General features: G+C 43.1%; 1 protein-coding gene and 1 non-coding gene across 2 annotated transcripts in view; both read left to right on the top strand.

Annotated features, from left to right (window-relative positions):
• Positions 1–18,732, top strand: part of LOC112225898 (sodium channel protein type 4 subunit alpha B) — a 63,100-nt gene that overhangs the window by 26,624 nt on the left and 17,744 nt on the right. The window contains exons 6-17 of the mRNA XM_042307285.1: positions 208–336; positions 1,957–2,048; positions 2,440–2,736; positions 4,361–4,424; positions 4,610–4,751; positions 4,972–5,184; positions 5,454–5,678; positions 6,372–6,492; positions 6,954–7,192; positions 7,383–7,556; positions 10,004–10,360; positions 11,171–11,647. Of these exons, the coding sequence (XP_042163219.1) occupies positions 208–336; positions 1,957–2,048; positions 2,440–2,736; positions 4,361–4,424; positions 4,610–4,751; positions 4,972–5,184; positions 5,454–5,678; positions 6,372–6,492; positions 6,954–7,192; positions 7,383–7,556; positions 10,004–10,360; positions 11,171–11,647 (2,530 nt within the window). The remainder of the gene's footprint in view (positions 1–207; positions 337–1,956; positions 2,049–2,439; positions 2,737–4,360; positions 4,425–4,609; positions 4,752–4,971; positions 5,185–5,453; positions 5,679–6,371; positions 6,493–6,953; positions 7,193–7,382; positions 7,557–10,003; positions 10,361–11,170; positions 11,648–18,732) is intronic.
• Positions 14,314–14,368, top strand: LOC112226357. Its single transcript, XR_002949727.1, has one exon. It is a non-coding gene; the product is annotated as a U7 small nuclear RNA (small nuclear RNA).

Here is an 18,732-nt window from a genome sequence, read left to right on the forward strand (position 1 = left end):
CAAACCTACGTAGAAGATTATTCATGTTTTGGGGTGGGGGCACTTAAAAAAAAAAACATGTAAATGTTAATATAAATATCAGTGATTTTTTGTAATTATTTAAAAGGTTGGTCATAACATTATTGAGAGCCATTTTGACCACTACAAAGTTTCACCAAAGGCTATTTTATAAAGCTTCTCTCTCTTCCCCTTTTTTTTGCATTACAGATATGTTTTCACTGGTATCTATACCTTTGAGGCAACAATTAAAGTGTTGTCCAGAGGCTTCTGTGTTGGAGATTTCACATTCCTTCGAGATCCATGGAACTGGCTGGATTTTATGGTGATCAGCATGGCGTGAGTATTTGGAGAGTGATTGCCGTCAGTCGTCAGTGCAGTACCATTAGACACGGGGGTAGGTGTTAGAGTGTGTGTGTATTTGTGTTTCTTTGTGTGCATGAGTGAAGGAGTAAGGTCAAAGGTCAGGAAGGTCAAAGGACATCTCCAATGGCTTAATGAGTTTGACCTTGGCCTTGTCTGCTTCCTTATCTCTCCTCCCCCCAGGACCCAGCACCCCATGTACTCTTTCTCTCTCCCCATTCACTCCCTCTCTAAACCCTCTGTCTACCACATCAAATACGACGATGATGACTTCCACGTCCACGACCTGGTCAAAACCACCTAGAATACAACTTTATTCGCTCAAAACCACCTAGAAAGGGCTAGTCCCCCCTGCCTCCGATCCTCACACCTGTACACTCACCTTAGGTCGAGTCCTATTTCAACTCAGTCGATTCAGAATGTGAGGTGAAATTCATTATTCACCAAAGTTGAAATATTGGGAAACGTTTAATTCATGACGGGAATGTCAATCCATTTCCTGAATTGACTGGACTGAAATGGAACTCTCTGCCACCATGACACTTCCCTGTCATTATTGTGGACATGTTCCCTGCCCCGTGTCTCGTCCAGGGTCAGAAGTTTGCTAAAAGTGTGAACTCTGTGACTCAGATCGACTAGTCTTTTGTAAACAGTAAAAAGCGTGCATGTATTTCCTTTTCTTTGAAGCAGCTAAGTTTTCATTTTGTTTGGCTAAGGAGTTCTAATTATAAATGGCTCTGGATAAGACCGTCTGCAAAATGACTCAAATATAAATATAAAATATATCTCTCCACCCCTTTCTCTCTCCATAATGCCCTTCTACACCACTTGCCTCGCTTTATCATGGAGCCCCAAATGAATGAAAATATTTGTCCACTTGCAAAGGACGGTCACACACCACACTCTGGGTCTATTTATAGGTGTTCACCTCCTTCCCGGGCTTTGTTTGTCCCAGTACCAAATGGCTGAAGTTCTGTGGCGGTCCAAAATGCTGCACTGTGACTGTACTATATATGGCCTTGGAGCCCCGATGAAAAGTAACACCATACAGTTCATCCAGCTAGTTTCAATCATGTAAATAAAGATTACAAATATTTGAGTTACCGTACATAGAAGTGGGTTAAGGATCCTGCTATCAAAATCTGAAACAGAGCTTGTTTCTCTGGAGCCCAATGTGATCTAGTTTCTTTCAAATGTATTTTTGTAAGTGTCATCCTTCTTCAAACATTGAAACTTTTGCTGGTGAGTCCCAGCCACATCATGACGTATGCCACTTCATAACTAAATCTCCATGTGGTGTCTTACTGGTCTAGTCGCACGCCTGCCTTCTGCAGTCAGTTTACAGATAACACTGCCATTTGGCTCTAGAAGTGGACAGTTACCCCGAGCTAAACATATCCTCCGCTACACCATATCTTTTACCATAGCAACCCTCTGATCCTCTATGTTAGAATAACAACTGAGCCAATGGTATTGAATTAAATGTACATTTAAAGTCCATGAATCTGAACAGATTTTTTTGTTCAACTGACACATCAACTGTCAACTCCTCTATTCTAATGTGCTGGTTGTGTTGTCATGTCTTGTGCTCGGCAGGTACCTCACAGAGTTCGTTGACCTGGGCAACGTGTCTGCCCTCAGGACGTTCCGTGTGCTCCGAGCCCTTAAAACAATCACTGTAATTCCCGGTACGTGTCACATAAGAAGGTCCAAAATCCCACTGGGGTGTGTTTGTTTACTGCACCACCTGCTTTTGAACACCTGCTTTGGGTCCTGTGTAGCTCAGTTGGTAAGTGTGTGGTGCTAGCAACCCTAGGGTTGTTTTGGGTTGTATTCCCGCACTGTTTTGTACTGTAAGTCACCTTGAAAAAAGGCATCTGCTAAATTGCATCTGTTATTATTATATTATAAGCACAATGCTCTGCAAGCTACACAATAAAAAATGGGTTATTAATGACACCATACAGAGAACAAGGATATCAAGCACAATCAAATATTCTCAACGATATGTTATTCATTCTTCGACAAATAGTTTTCAGATCACAGATTATTTGAATGCTTTTTTGGGGTTATTTTAAGGTCTGAAAACCATTGTGGGCGCTTTGATCCAGTCAGTGAAGAAGCTGGCTGATGTGATGATCCTAACAGTGTTCTGCCTGGCTGTGTTCGCTCTGGTCGGCCTTCAACTGTTCATGGGAAACCTGAAGCAGAAGTGTGTTTACTGGCCCCCTGTGGAATGGCGTTTAAACTCTACCAACATGGACAACATCACTATGGCCTTCAACGACACCAGTGGTTTTAATGACGTTATGGACTACAATGGCACAAACAGCAGCAACAGTACGTGGGACTTCAAGGCATACATCGACGATAAAGGTATTGACAGGTTTTTGATGGCACATTGATGTGTGGAAGGGGAGTTGATAGTGGCCTAATGAACCATTACATTATATTAATTGGGAATTTTATCATGGCACTTACTGTATGATAGTTTTAAATAAGTATGTAAATCTGTATAAGTATATATATTTCTATAAGTAGTATACACATTTGAATAAGAAATACAGTATGGGGATGAGGTAATTGGATGTGCTATTTACAGATGGGCTATGTACAGGTCCAGTGATCTGTGAGCTGCTCTGATGATTTGATTACATGATTACATGATTTGGAAAGTCACACACCTGTCTATATAAGGTCCCACAGTTGACAGTGCATGTCAGAGCAAAAACCAAGCCATGAGGTCGAAGGAATTGTGTGTAGAGCTCCGAGACAGGATTGTGCCGAGGCACAGATCTGGGGAAGTGTACCAAAACCTTTATGCTGTATTCAAGGTCCCCAAGAACACAGTGGCCTCCATCATTCTTAAATGGAAGAAGTTTGGAATCACCAAGACTCTTGCTAGAGCTGGCCGCCCGGCCAAACTGAGCAATTGGGGGAGAAGAGCTTTGGTCAGGGAGGTGATCAATAACCCGATGATCACTCTGACAGAGCTCCAGAGTTCCTATGTGGAGATGGGAGAAACTGTAAGAAGGACAACCATCTCTGCAGCACTCCACCAATCAGGCCTTTATGCTAGAGTAGCCAGACGGAAGCCACTCCTCAGTAGAAGACACATGACAGCCCGCTTGGAGTTTGCCAAAGGGCACCTAAAGACTGTCAGACCATGAGAAACAAGATTCTCTGGTCTGATGAAACCAAGATTAAACTCTTTGGCCTGAATGCCAAGCATCATGTCTGGAGTAAACTTGGCACCATCCCTACGGTGAAGCATGGTGGTGGCAGCATCATACTGTGGGGATGTTTTTCAGCGGCAGGGACTGGGAGATTAGTCAGAATCGAGGCAGAGATGAACTGAGCAAAGTACAGAGAGATCCTTGATGAAAACCTGCTCCAGAGTGCTCAGAACCTCAGACTGGAGCGAAGGTTCACCTTCCAACAGAACAACGACCCTAAGCACACAGCCAAGACAACGCAGGAGTGGCTTCGGGACCAGTCTCTGAATGTCCTTGAGTGGCCCAGCCAGAGCCCGGACTTGAACCCGATCGAACATCTCTGGAGAGACCTGAAAATAGCTGTGCATTTAACGCTGCCCATCCAACCTGACAGAGCTAGAGAGGATCTGCAGAGAAGAATGGGAGAAACTCCCCAAATACAGGTGTGCCAAGCTTGTAGCATCATACCCAAGTAGACTCAGGGCTGTGATTGCTGCTAAAGGGCCTTCAACAAAGTAAAGGGTCTGAATACTTATGTAAATGTGATCTATTTTTTAAATTTGTATAAATTAGCAAAAAAATCTAAAAATCTGTTTTTGCTTCATCATTATGGGATATTGTGTGTAGATTGATGAGGGAAAAAACTATTTAATCAATTTTAGAATAAGGCTGTAAGTTAATTAACAAAATGTGGAAAAAGTCAAAGAGGCTGAATACTTTCCGAATGCACTGTATATCAACTTGGTGCACTTTCTAATGGAGGTCCCTTCTCTGTTTTACCCCAGTGAACCATTACTTCCTTCCTGGAATGTTAGACCCTCTTCTTTGTGGAAACGCTTCTGATGCTGGGTAGGTTTTTTGGGATATCAGAGTTGAGCATATGGGTAGCTTTATAGTCTTGCCTTGTCTCTATATTGATAATGCAATATATGGTGCAAATTATTTCAACATAGTTCAAATATAACATATCTTTGAATGCTGAAGATCATAAGTCCCATTCAATTTGTTGTGCCACTTCCTTGGCATTTTGACAGAAATTGCCCTGAAGGATACACGTGTATGAAGGCCGGAGGGAATCCCAACTATGGCTACACAAGCTACGACAGTTTTGGATGGGCCTATCTTGCCCTATTTCGGCTCATGACACAGGACTTCTGGGAAAATCTATTCCAGCTGGTGCGTATACGTCATGTGCTTCGATGACAACGACATAGAGCTGTATTTGCTCCTGACATTTCCTGAAAATTACATCTGTAACATCAGCCGGTAGACCAGGATTGAATTTGAGAGATTGCAATCTTATGTGTCATCAGGGATATTGATACAGAAAGAGTACTCACTCGGTTTCCTGTTGAGTTAACTGGCCGTCCCCCCCCCCTCCCCCCCTTACCCATAGACTCTTCGCTCAGCAGGGAAAACCTATATGATTTTCTTTGTGGTGGTGATCTTCCTGGGCTCGTTCTACCTGATCAACCTGATCCTGGCTGTGGTGGCCATGGCGTATGCCGAGCAGAACGAGGCCACCATGGCCGAGGCCAAGGAGAAGGAGGAGGAGTATGCCATGATCATGGTGCAGCTGAAGGAAAGGAGAGAAGCAGAGGTCAAAGAGGTGTGATCAACTTACTATGTATGTAAAGTGCTTTGAGCATCTGGGAAGAAAAGGCCCTATATATAAATCCAATCAACAAACAATAAATTGCACTCTTTGATCAGATGACGGTTGATAGAGAAAGATTTCGTTAGTCAATTCAAATGTCTGACGAACTTGATGAATTCAAAAAATACCTAGTAATCATACTAAGTGTTAATTGGCAGATTATTGCTCATGTTGGTCGTTCTCGTCCTTGGTTTGTTTGATTCTGGTTATTTGACTGACAGAGACATGACAGGCATCATGAACACCATGAACACGCTGAAATTGCTGGCAGTCAGACGTCACTGTCCAGTAGAACATCTAAGAAAGAGAAAGGTGAAAAGGCAGATGAAGAGGTTGCTGATGATGAGGCGTGTACGTCCTCCAGCCTTTATAGCGAGGCTATAAAGGACTCCAATGGAGGCCTCATGATCAGTGCCAACGCCAACAAGGTCCTGACAGACCAGGAGGTGAGCTGCATGGCTCAGATGGGTTGCTGTGCTCTTGATGTTATGACCTTTTTCACACTAATGTGCCGACCTGAACCAAACTGCGCTGGCTCGGATATTGTTTATTCACATTTTCCTTTTCAGGGCGGTTTCAGGAACAATGATGAATGCATAATCAATGAATGCGTAACCAACTCAGTACAGTTTGGTTTGGTGAGGTTCGGTTTGGCTCTGAAAAAGTGGGTTGCTGGCCTCCCGAGTGGCACAGCAGTGTCTAAGGCACTGTATCGTGTTCGATCCCGGGGTGTATCACAACCGGCCGTGATCGGGAGTCCCATAGGGCGGTGCACAATTGGCCCAGCGTCATCCGGGTTAGGGGAGGGTTCGGCCGGGGGGGCTTTCTTGGCTCATTGCGCTCTAAAGACTCCTTGGGGCGGGCCGGGTGCCTGCAAGCTGACCTCGGTCGTCAGGTCCTCCGACACATTTGTGCGGCCGGCTTCCGGGTTAAGCGGGCGAGTGTTAAGAAGCGTGGTTTGTCATGTTTCGGAGGACGCATGACGCAACCTTCGCCTCCCAAGCCTGTTGAGGAGTTGCAGCGATGAGACAAGGTTGAAATTGTGGGGGGAAAAAGGGGGTAAAACACAGATATTTTTTTTTAAGTGTGTTGCTATGCGCCTGATGGATAAGTGTGTCTTGTTTCTCTTTGTTCTACAGTCTGCTGTTGTGTTGAAGAGGGCCAGTGGACCCAAGGGGAGTAAGGACCAGCTGGAAGTAGTAGGCCTGCAGAAGAAGACACCCAGTTCATCCAGTGTCTACAGCCAAGATGACATGGACGGTAACTGTCACAAATGGCAATGGATCTGTATACGAGAAATGAAATGTCCTAAGGAATCCTTGTGTGGGACTGGAATGTGATGTATAGGACTGTGATATCCACCAACACCCATGTTCCAATTGGCCACTGTGTTAGAGCAAGGGCTTCTTTTATATTATTTTATGAGTTATGCAGAGTTTCAGCATCAAAGTTTCCCATCTAATGCACTGATGGCGTATTGTGTCAGCTTCTTCAGCTATAAGTCCTACAACCCAAGGCCTTACACGTTTTAACTTTAGGTGCTCAAGATAAGTAATACCTTTCAAGACCTACATAGACTTTAATAATATTTTTTAACTTTAGGTGCTGCAAACAATAAATAAAGGTTGAAAACAAATCATGAACCCATTAAAAAAATCCTTATCGTGAAGGGTTGTGTACAAAATAACTAACACCCTCCTCCTTTACCCTCATTCCAACAGATTTAGAGGAGGAACTGAGACCTTGTCCGCCTTGCTGGTACAAGTGTTCAGACATCTTCCTGAAATGGAACTGCTGTGTGCCCTGGGTGACTTTCAAGAAGTGGATGTACTTCATAGTGATGGACCCATTCGTGGACTTGGGTATCACCATCTGCATTGTACTCAACACCATGTTCATGGCCATGGAGCACTACCCCATGACGCCAGAGTTTGAAGAAGTGCTGAGTGTGGGGAACTTGGTGAGTCACCTTCCTTAATGATGCTCTTCCACTTCACCTCTTCTGAAGCCATGACAGGGATACCTTAGATATCTCTCGCTCAAAATGATCATGTTAAAAATGCAGGTTCACAGTGCAGAATCTGCATATCTACACATGGCACAGTTTTCAATATAGGTCACGAGGCTCCCCTCTCTCATCTCTTGTACAGGTCTTCACAGGAATCTTCACAGCAGAGATGGTGCTGAAGCTCATCGCCATGGATCCGTACTACTACTTCCAGGTCGGGTGGAACATCTTCGACAGCATCATTGTGACAATGAGCCTGGTGGAGCTGGGGCTGGCCAACGTCGAAGGTCTATCCGTGCTACGTTCCTTCCGTCTGGTGAGAGTAACTCCACCCAAAGTTTAGAACATACTCTCTCAGTGTAACTGTGCAGTGAGAATGGATCCCGATAGATCAAAGCATTTTCATAAAATAGTTGCAAGAGTAGGGTTGCAAACTGCTGGGTAATTTACCATAGTTACGGGAATCTTCTGTAATTTGGGTAATTTAATAATAATTTGGGTCATCTATGGCAATCTGTGGTAACTTGGGTCATTTATACTTGAATAGCATGTATATTATGTATTCATATGACTCATTTTGTATATCTGTGTCCATACTGTCCATGAATGTCTAGTGGATAGACTATATGGTTGAATAGAAAAGAGCCTAATTAATGAAAGAAGCGTCTAATTAACAATGGCATTATTTTTTGTCAACTCTGCAACACTTCCAACTATTGACCTTTTTTTCACAACTGCCATCAGTTTGACGCTACAACATTTACAATAAAGACATAGTAAAACACTATGTATTGACATAGTCAAATAAATAGGTGTGAAAATCTTTTTGTAAACATATTGACACCCTCATTGTTACGGTAAACTAGGAGTGGTGGGTGGAATAAGGCGCAGAGAGCAGGGTTCAGTCGTTTGTCAAATTTATTCACCAGCGCAACAAAACGGTCACGCCAACACACAGGGCGTATACAAGTTGCCAGTCCAAACAACAGGACAAAAATAGTCTGGAGAATAAAGACACGAACAAATAACACCATCAAACACAGAGTAACAAGAAACAAGCCCCCACAAATACCCAGCGGGCCTAGTGCCCTTAAATAACCTACAAACAAACCCTAATACAAAACAGGTGTACCCAATTACCCAATAACCAAAAACAAACGGAAAGGGAATCGATGGCAGCTAATAGGCCGGTGACGACGACCGCCGAGCACCGCCCGAACAGGAAGAGGCACCATCTTCGGCGAGGTTCGTGACACTCATATCAAACACCAGTTGCATTCACTAAGTTGATGGTTTATATTTAGGATAATGTTTTGCAACTTTGTCATTACATTTTTTATTTTATAAAGCATCTTATTTATTATTTTATATATACTAAAAAATATATGAACGGGCTGGTGACCTTGGCGGTTGGGAGCTTGGGCTGGTTGCTGATGGATCGCTGGTTCGGGTGCCCGTTTTTGACCTTTTGGGAGATCTGTCGACGTGCCCTTGAGCAGGGAGTTGACCCTGGTTGCTTCTGTGTGTCGCTCTGGATGTGAGTCTGTTAGATTACTAATGTGATGTAGTTGTTGAGAGGCTTCATTGCAGGTATATTGCATGTTTTAAATATTCTGTAAAAAAAAAATATATATATATATATATAAATGCAACATGCAACAATTTCAATGATTTTACTGAATTACAGTTCATATAAGGAAATCATTCAATTTAAATTAATTAATTAGGCCCTAATCTATGGATTTCACATTGACTGGGCAGGGGCGCATCCATCGGTGGGCCTGGAAGGCCATAGGCCTACCCACTGGGGAGCCAGGCCAGCCAATCAGAATGAGGTTTTACCCACAAAAGGGCTTTATTACATACAGACAGAAATACTTCTCAGTTTAATCAGCTCTCCAGGTAGCTGGTCTCAGACCATCTCACAGAGGAAGAATGAAGGATGTTGAGCTCCTGGGCTGGCATGGTTACACGTGGTCTGCGGTTGTGAGGCTGGTTGGTGGTACTGACAAATTCTCTAAAACGACATCGGAGGTGGTTTATGGTTGAGAAATTCTCTGGCAACAGCTCTGGCGGACTTTCCTGCAGTCAGCATGCCAAGTGCATGCTCCGTCAAAACTTGAGACATCTGTGACGTTGTGTTGTGTGACCAAACTGCACATTTTAGAGTGGCTTTTTATTGTCCTCAGCACAATGTGCACCTGTGTAATGATAATGCTGTTTAATCAGCTTCTTGATGTGCCACACCTGCCAGGTTGTTGGATTATCTTGCCAAAGGAGTAACACTCTCTAAAAGGAATGTAAACAAGTTTGTGCACAAAATCTGTGCGTATGGAACATTTCTGGGATCTTTTATATGATCTTATGAAACATGGGACCGACACTACATGTTGCGTTTATATTTTTGTTCAGTAAATAGTTTACATGTGATAAAGGCACACAGAGGGCCATAGATAATTCCAGACATCTGTGATAATCTGAAGTACCCAAAAAGATCACTAGATGTCATGTGATTTAAAAAAAAAAAATTCAACTAGAAAGTTACAAAAAACGTTGGTCGTTTACTGGTAAACTTTAAAAGTGACCCGTAATATGCCCTCCCTTTTGCAACCCTATGCAAGATTAACATCACATTAGGCAGTGATACTAACTCTACAAACCTAATTATTGGCCAGTTTTCTGGACACAGCTCAATGGAAAATCAAGTTTCTGGGAAACCAGCCCGATGTAACCTAATAATGTCTCTGATTGTTTTGGGGGCAGATGCGTGTTTTCAAGCTGGCCAAATCCTGGCCCACACTCAACATGCTAATCAAGATCATCGGTAATTCAGTGGGCGCACTGGGTAACCTCACCCTGGTTCTGGCCATCATCGTCTTCATCTTCGCCGTGGTGGGCATGCAGCTCTTCGGCAAGAGCTACAAAGAGTGTGTCTGCAAGATCTCCTTGGACTGCGAGCTGCCCCGCTGGCACATGCATGACTTCTTTCATGCTTTTCTCATCATCTTCCGGGTGCTGTGCGGAGAGTGGATCGAGACCATGTGGGAGTGCATGGAGGTGGCCGGACAGGGCATGTGTCTCGTTGTCTTCATGATGGTCATGGTCATCGGTAACCTAGTGGTGAGTGATGCATTGAACCATGGGATGTGGGCACTGGAGGGTGGGCATTGAACTATTTTGGTGTTTAGTTAATTCATGGATTTCTCAAAAGGTGTAATATACACACAATGAGAGATCAGGGAGCGTGTTCGGTGGAGCGCTCCATGCGTACAGTGCACATACCACAGATGCAGCGCTTATGTTGCTGTGAGATGTTGAGTCGATTATGCCAGCTCCATTCTTTTGATGGATACCAGGCGGTACTTCACTGTAAACGAAACTGGTTGTGTTTCCTCTTTGGTTATTCATAGGACAAAGAGAGGAAATAGCTATGTCAGTTGAGGTAGCGAAAGCCTGACAACAAACGATGTGCCAAAGACAAACAGGGCTTTCTGTCTGAACTCCCGGGAGAATCCCATAGACTAACAGGGGCATCGAATAGGATACACACCATTCACTCAATGGAGGGGCTATTATTAGCTCCATGATATTCGCCAGCAGTTCTGACCTTGGGGTGTTTGGGGATCCACTGGGGCAGGTGGCATAGAGAAAATAGCAGAGGGCTTACAGGAATCATGGAGGGGGCAGCCTTAAGTCTACTGATGATGTAACAGGCGTTTGAGGTCAGTCCAATACCACTGTTAGATACTATTGAGAGGTAAAGTTACACAGTCACTGTCTGACTGAATTCTGGAAAACGTTTTAGAAAACTTTTGACAATATTAACCAGAAAAGAATTTGGTAAATTATCATTTCACTACCCTGGTTTGGGGGACAATAATAACAAATACTGTGTGCTAAAAAATCCAGTTGTTCTAACTATCCATCCAGGTGTTGAACCTCTTCTTGGCCTTGCTGCTGAGCTCATTCAGCGGTGACAACCTGGCGGCTCCAGAGGAGGACGGGGAGATGAACAACCTGCAGATCGCCACCGGCAGGATCACCAGAGGCATCGACTGGGCCAAGGCCTACATCATCCAGCAGTTCTGCATTATCATAGGGAAGCAGCCTAAGGAGGATGGAGACGGGGCTGACGGTAATGGGGGTAGTAATGGGGATGTGGACGGCCTCCCAAAGGGCAGCTTGGCTTTGAAAAATATAATCTCCAGTGACAACCCAAAGACTGATTTGGAGCTCGCAATGCTTGACGTTTGGATAGACGATGTCAACCCAAGTGGATTTCTTACAAATGACAATTTGACCCTGGATGTACCTATTGCCAAAATGGAGTCGGATGATGATGAGGATGACATCTCTGAAGAGGAAGAAGGAGAAGGTGCAAATGGAGATGCTAAAGAGGATACTGAGGTAAGACCTTGGCATTATTGATGAGTAAAACATGACACAGACATCCGTTCCCACTGGACACACACTGGTTGAATCAACATTGTTTCCATGTCCATTCAATGAAATTCCGTTGATCCAACGTGGAATAGATGTTGAATTGATGTCTGTGCCCAGTGGGGTTATATTTTGAGCGTTTATTACAAGCAATATAGAGAGTTATCAAGACTAAGGCTTCATACTGACAAGAGAAATAACCAATATACAAGCACATGCACATCATATATTGTTATCAATTGCCAATTTTATTAGTACTAGTATTATTCTATTCAATATCAGTATTATTGTAATGCGGATAAGATAAAGAACATTTTCCTTTTGGTACGTTTTATGGGGTCTTTGGTTTCTTATAGCCAAACCACTTAAGCAAACTACAGTATTTTTGTTCTGCTGTGACAATCAAAATAATTCTGTCTGCTGCTGACATGCAGGGTAGACTACCCACATAAAAAAATCCTACAGTTTACTATATAATACTACAGTACTTACTATAGAATTATGTAGTAATATGTATTATACTGTTGAATACTGTACTGCACACTGTAGTATCCCTCGATCATGTGTAGTACTTACTATAGAATGTTGTGGCACTGTATACTGTAGAATACTATAGTAAATACTACAATATTATCCACCAAAAAATACTATAGTAAATAGCGATGCACCGATATGACATTTTTGGCCGATACCGAAATCCAATATTTGCCTTGCCAAAAAAAAAACGATTACGATAACCGATATTTAAAATTTTTGCGGCCTTTTAAGCATTCTAGTACAGTGAAATAGTTAACACACACATGGACGCAGCAGTATAAGGCTCTGCATCTCAGTGCAAGAGGCGTCACTACAGTCCCTGTTTCGAATCCAGGCTGTTTCACATTCGGCTGTGATTGGGAGTCCCATAGGGCGGCGCACATTTGGCCCAGCATCGTCCTGCTGTCATTGTAAATAATAATTTGTTCTTAACTGACTTGACTAGTTAAATAAAGGTCACACACACACACACATACACGCACACACCACATGACCAAGAAGATATTTTTGAGGCATTTGCGTGTTTCCCCATTACCAGTAAAACATAATCAAAACCAATTTCTTTCACTTACTTGCTGTGCTGCTTCATTGTTCATTTGTTCAGTCTTTTCATTCTCAACCAGGATTTCTATGGAACGCCGTTTGGGTCTTTCCGTGTCAAAAAAGATACACGTTAAATAACAGTTTTTGACTTGTCAAATGACACGGCATCTGTTTCAGTAGCTTTAGTTAGCTAGCTAACTATATAGATATGTGTCATCATCTAAAATAACCCTAATTTATAAGACAGTTCTTATTTGATTAATGGTGGTCGGTCCCATCTATTAGCCTTCAAAATAAAAGTATGGCATAATTCTACTATTTGTATTTATTTGCATCACTGTCAATGACATTCTTTCATTTTGAAGGCAAACTGCAAATTCCACTCTGTGCCTAATCATTATTGCGGCTAGCTTCACAACACATAACCCTGTCTGGTTGAGCCTCACTAGCCAGATGAAGCTAGCTGGCTGCTTATAATGTTAGCGTCGGTTAAGTAGCTGGCTAGCAATTTATTTTCATGAACTGAAGTTCAATTTCAATAGGCGAACAACAAGTGGCAACCTAGCTAATATTACTCACAAAGATTCCTAAATCATTGCTAAGAATAATCAAAATGACTGCAGTTTCTACTGGTCATTGTTTTCAGGCTGGTTGTATTAGTGCTAGCTAGGTACCAAGCTAAAGCTAGGTACCCCAGAAGTTGCGGTCGAACAAATGATGCTTTATTACCAAAGCGGTATTGTAAACACATTGTTCGTGGCCGGTGTTTGATTGTTTGCAGACTTTTTTTGTACAGCTTTGACAGTGCTACTGTATTTTGTTTGACATGCAAAGACCCAAACGGCATTCCATAGTATGTATGTCGTGAAGCTAATAGCAGTGACGCTATTATTGTGAAACTCCGATACGGCAACATTTAAAAAATAGCGCACTTGGTACTGTGTACCGGTGCTCGACCAGTCGGCGAAAGCCAACATCACCCACGACAGAGAATGGTTGCCGTTCAAGGGCAATGAATTCCATTATCTTATCTTTAATGGATTTCGCCTTTGACTTGTCTCGCTTGTTGACTGCTCGATCCGCACAGCAGGCATTGTGTGGGCTAGGTTAGGAATGCTGTGTTGCATGTGTAGCGCCAAATTCTATGTGGCGTTATTACGTCATGTATCTACGTCATATAGGAATGCATGGTAGCTTTGACATAGGTTTCTAACTTTGCCGTTGAACTAGACAACAGCCGATACCGATGTTGGCATTTTTAGCTAATATCGTCCGATTCCGATATGTTCACCGATATACCGTGGATCCCAAATAGTAAATACTCCAGTCATGTTCTCAAAAACAGTACAGTCCGCAAAAACACGACTATTGTAAATACTACAGTATTTAATTTGCATATACCCTACCCATTCCCCTCCCCCATATCCCAATTTGTGACAAGTGAGAAACCTACATGCCAAGTATAGGTCATATATTATGTTCCCTATAAGTTATAGAAAAGAGCAGAAGCTCTGAACTATCCATTCAGACCCCAGTCCTACCTGCAGGTTATGGAAAATTAGCTCTTTTAGTATTTCTCCAGTAGGTTTCCTCAAGGAGAAAGCCTTCACTTCTATGTTAAAGATAAATGTAAAACACTACAGTAAATATTACAGTATACTACAGTCATCAAAAACACTACGGTAAATACTACAGTATACTACAATCCGCAAAAACACTACATTAAATTACTATACTATATACTACAGTTTTCTTTAACTACATTAATTATACTATAGTTAACTGCATACACTACAGTATTCACTGTATAGTTTCAGCAGACTTTGCTCCACAAAAACACTTCAGTGAATACTGCTGTAAAGACTGCAAAACAATTTACTGGGATCAGTGTCATCAGACCCAGATAGAAGCTCATAAAGATCACATACTGCCTCTGCTACAGAGAGAACATCTATCTCTGATCGTCTGGTTGCAAAGAGAGGAGAGACCATGTGACTGTAAGACGGAGCGTGGGAAAGAAGACCAGCGCAGCATGTTTAGCAAACCTGACACACACACAGCTACCTGCATACTCACACACACTCCTAAAGGAAACACTTCACACCACTCATACTCTTACTGTGTCGGGGTACAAATAAAAATCCGTGAAAGCTAGATATTTTTATGCTTGTATATGCAGTACCAGTCAAAAGTTTGGACACACCTACTCATTCCAGGGTTTTTCTTTATTTTTTCTATATTGTAGAATAGTAGTGAAGAAATCCAAACTATGAAATAACACATATTGAATCATGTAGTAACCAAAAAAGTGTTGAACAAATCAAAATACACTGCTCAAAAAAATAAAGGGAACACTAAAATAACACATCCTATATCTGTATGAATGAAATATTCTTATTCAAAATTAAAATCCTTTTTCTTTACATAGTTGAAGGTGCTGACAACAAAAATCACACAAAAATTATCAATGGAAATCAAATTTATCAACCCATGGAGGTCTGGATTTGGAGTCACACTCACAATTAAAGTGGAAAACCACACTACAGGCTGATCCAACTTTGATGTCCTTAAATGTCCTTGTAATGTAATGTAATGTCCTTAAAACAAGTCAAAATGAGGCTCAGTAGTGTGTGTGGCCTCCACGTGCCTGTATGACCTCCCTACAACGCCTGGGCATGCTTCTGATGAGGTGGCGGATGGTCTCCTGAGGGATCTCCTCCCAGACCTGGACTAAAGCATCCGCCAACTCCTGGACAGTCTGTGGTGCAATGGATGGTGGATGGAGTGAGACATGATGTCCCAGATGTGCTCAATTGGATTCAGGTCTGGGGAACGGGCGGGCCAGTACATAGCATCAATGCCTTCCTCTTGCAGGAACTGCTGACACACTCCAGCCACATGAGGTCTAGCATTGTCTTGCATTAGGAGGAACCCAGGGCCAACCGCACCAGCATATGGTCTCACAAGGGGTCTGAGGATCTCATCTTGGTACCTAATGGCAGTCAGGCTACGTCTGGCGAGCACATGGAGGGCTGTGCGGCCCCCCAAAGAAATGCCACCCCACACCATGACTGACCCACCGCCAAACCGGTCATGCTGGAGGATGTTGCAGGCAGCAGAACGTTCTCCACGGCGTCTCCAGACTCTGTCACATGCTCAGTGTGAACCTGCTTTCATCTGTGAAGAGCACAGGGCGCCAGTGGCGAATTTGCCAATCTTGGTGTTCTCTGGCAAATGCCAAACGTCATGCTACCACTAGAGTGAAAGCACCGCCAGCATTCAAAAGTGACCAAAACATCAGCCAGGAAGCATAGGAACTGAGAAGTAGTCTGTGGTCACCACCTGCAGAACCACTCCTTTATTGGGGGTGTCTTGCTAATTGCCTATAATTTCCACCTGGTGTCTATTCCATTTGCACAACAGCATGTGAAATTTATTGTCAATCAGTGTTGCTTCCTAAGTGGACAGTTTGATTTCACAGAAGTGTGATTGACTTGGAGTTACATTGTGTTGTTTAAGTGTTCCCTTTATTTTTTTGAGCAGTGTATATTTGAGATTTGAGATTCTTCATAGTAGCTTTGATGACAGCTTTGCACACTTTTGGCATTCTTTCAACTAGCTTCATGAGGTAGTCAACAGGTGTGCCTTGTTAAAAGTTCATTTGTGGAATCTCTTTCCATCTTAATGCGTTTAAACCAATCAGTTGTGTTGTGACAAGATAGCGGTGGTATACAGAAGATAGCCCTATTTGGTAAAATACCAAGTCCATATTATGGCAAGAACAGCTCAAATCAAATCAAATGTTATTGGTCACAAACACATGGTTAGCAAATGTTAATGCGAGTGTAGCTTAATGCAGGTGCTTCTGGTTCGGACAGTGCAGTAATATCTAACAAGTAATCTAACAATTCCCCAAGAACTACATAATACACACACATCTAAAAGAGGTGAATGAGAACATGTACATAGAAATATATGGGTGAGCGATAGCCGAGCGGCATAGGCAAGGTGCAATAGATGGTAGAAAATACAGTATTATAACGGTTGTTGTTGGTGGAAGAAGGTGAGGACCAAGGTGCAGCGTGGTACGTGTTCATAATTATTTTAATAGAACACTGAAAAATACAAAAACAACAACGTGAACAAACAAAACTGAAACAGTTCTGTCTGGTACAGATACGAAACAGAAAACAACTACCCACAACTCAAAGGCGAAAACAGGCTGCCTAAGTATGGTTCTCAATCAGAGACAACGATAGACAGCTGCCTCTGATTGGGAACCATACCAGGCCAAACACATAGAAACACAAGATAAACACAAGAACAAAACATAGAATGCCCACCCCAACTCACGCCCTTACCAATCTAAAATAGAGACATAAAAAAAGGAACTAAGGTCAGGACGTGACAGGTATATACTGTACATATGATATGAGTAATATAAGATATGTAAACATTATTAAAGTGGCATTATTTAAAGTGATGTTGTTTAAAGTGACTAGTGATCCATTTGTTAAAGTGGCCAGTGATTTGTTCTCCATGTAGGCAGCAGCCTCTCTAGTTAGTGATGGCTGTTTAGCAGTCTGATGGCCTTGAGATAGAAGCTGTTCTTCTTCCCAGCTTTGATGCACCTGTACTGACCTCACCTTCTGGATGATAGCGGTGTGAACAGGCAGGGGCTCGGGTGGTTGTTGTCTTTCATTATCTTTTTTTGCCTGCCTCTGACATCGGGTGAGGTAGGTGTCATGGAGGGCAGGACATTTGCCCCCAGTGATGCGTTGTGCAGACCGCACCACCCTCTGGAGAGCCTTGCGGTTGAGGGCGGATGAGTTGCCATACCAGGCTGTGATACAGCCCGACAGGATGCTCTCGATTGTGGATCTGTAAAAGTTAGTCAGGGTTTTGGGTGACAAGCCACATTTCTTCAGCCTCCTGAGATTGAAGAGGCACTGTTGCGCCTTCTTCACCACACTGTCTGTATGGGTGGACCATTTCAGTTTGTTGTTGATGTTAACGCCGAGGAACTAAGAACTTTCCACTTTCTCCACTGCTGTCCCTTCAATGTAGATAGGGGTGTGTTCTCTCTGCTGTTTCATGAAGTCCACGATCATTCTCCTTTGTTTTTTTGACGTTGAGTGAGAGGTTGTTTTGAGGACACAACACTCCGAGTGCCCTCACCTCCTCCCTGTAGGCTGTCTTGTCGTTGTTAATCAAGCCCACTACTGTTGTGTCGTCTGCAAACTTGATGATTGAGTTGGAGCGTGCATGGCCACTCAGTCGTGGGTGAACAGGGAGTACAGGAGGGGGCTGAACACTCACCCTTGTGGGGCCCCAGTGTTAAAGCTCAGCGAGGGGGAGATGTTGTTTCCTACCTGGGGGCGGTCCATCAGGAAGTCTAGGAACTAATTGCACAGGGCGGGGTTGATGCCCAGGACCTCCAGCTTGATGATGAGCTTGGAGGGTACTGTGGTGATATGCAACTTTTCAGGGAAGTTAGGAACAAATACACAGGCAGTTAGAAAAGCTAAGGCTAGCTTTTTCAAACAGAAATTTGCATCGTGTAGTACTAACTCAAAAAAAGTTCTGGTAAAGTGTCCATGGAGAATAAGAACACCTCCCAGCTGCCCACTGCTCTGAGGCTAGGAAACCCTGTTAACACCGATAAATCCACTATAATTGAGAATATCAATAAGCATTTCTCTACGGCTGGCCATGCTTTCCACCTGGCTACCCCTACTGCCCTGCACCCTCCACAGCAACCCGCCCAAGCCCCCACCATTTCTCCTTCACCCAAATCCAGATACCTGATGTTCTGAAAGAGCTAAATCTGGACCCATACAAATCAGCCGGGCTAGACAATCTGGACCCTCTCTTTCTAAAATTATCTACCAAAATTGTTTCAACCCCTATTACTAGCCTGTTCAAATTCTCTTTCGCATCGTCTGAGATTCCCAAAGATTGGAAAGCTGCCG

Source organism: Oncorhynchus tshawytscha, linkage group LG27 (assembly GCF_018296145.1).
Source record: "Oncorhynchus tshawytscha isolate Ot180627B linkage group LG27, Otsh_v2.0, whole genome shotgun sequence".
Classification (NCBI taxonomy): domain Eukaryota; kingdom Metazoa; phylum Chordata; class Actinopteri; order Salmoniformes; family Salmonidae; genus Oncorhynchus; species Oncorhynchus tshawytscha.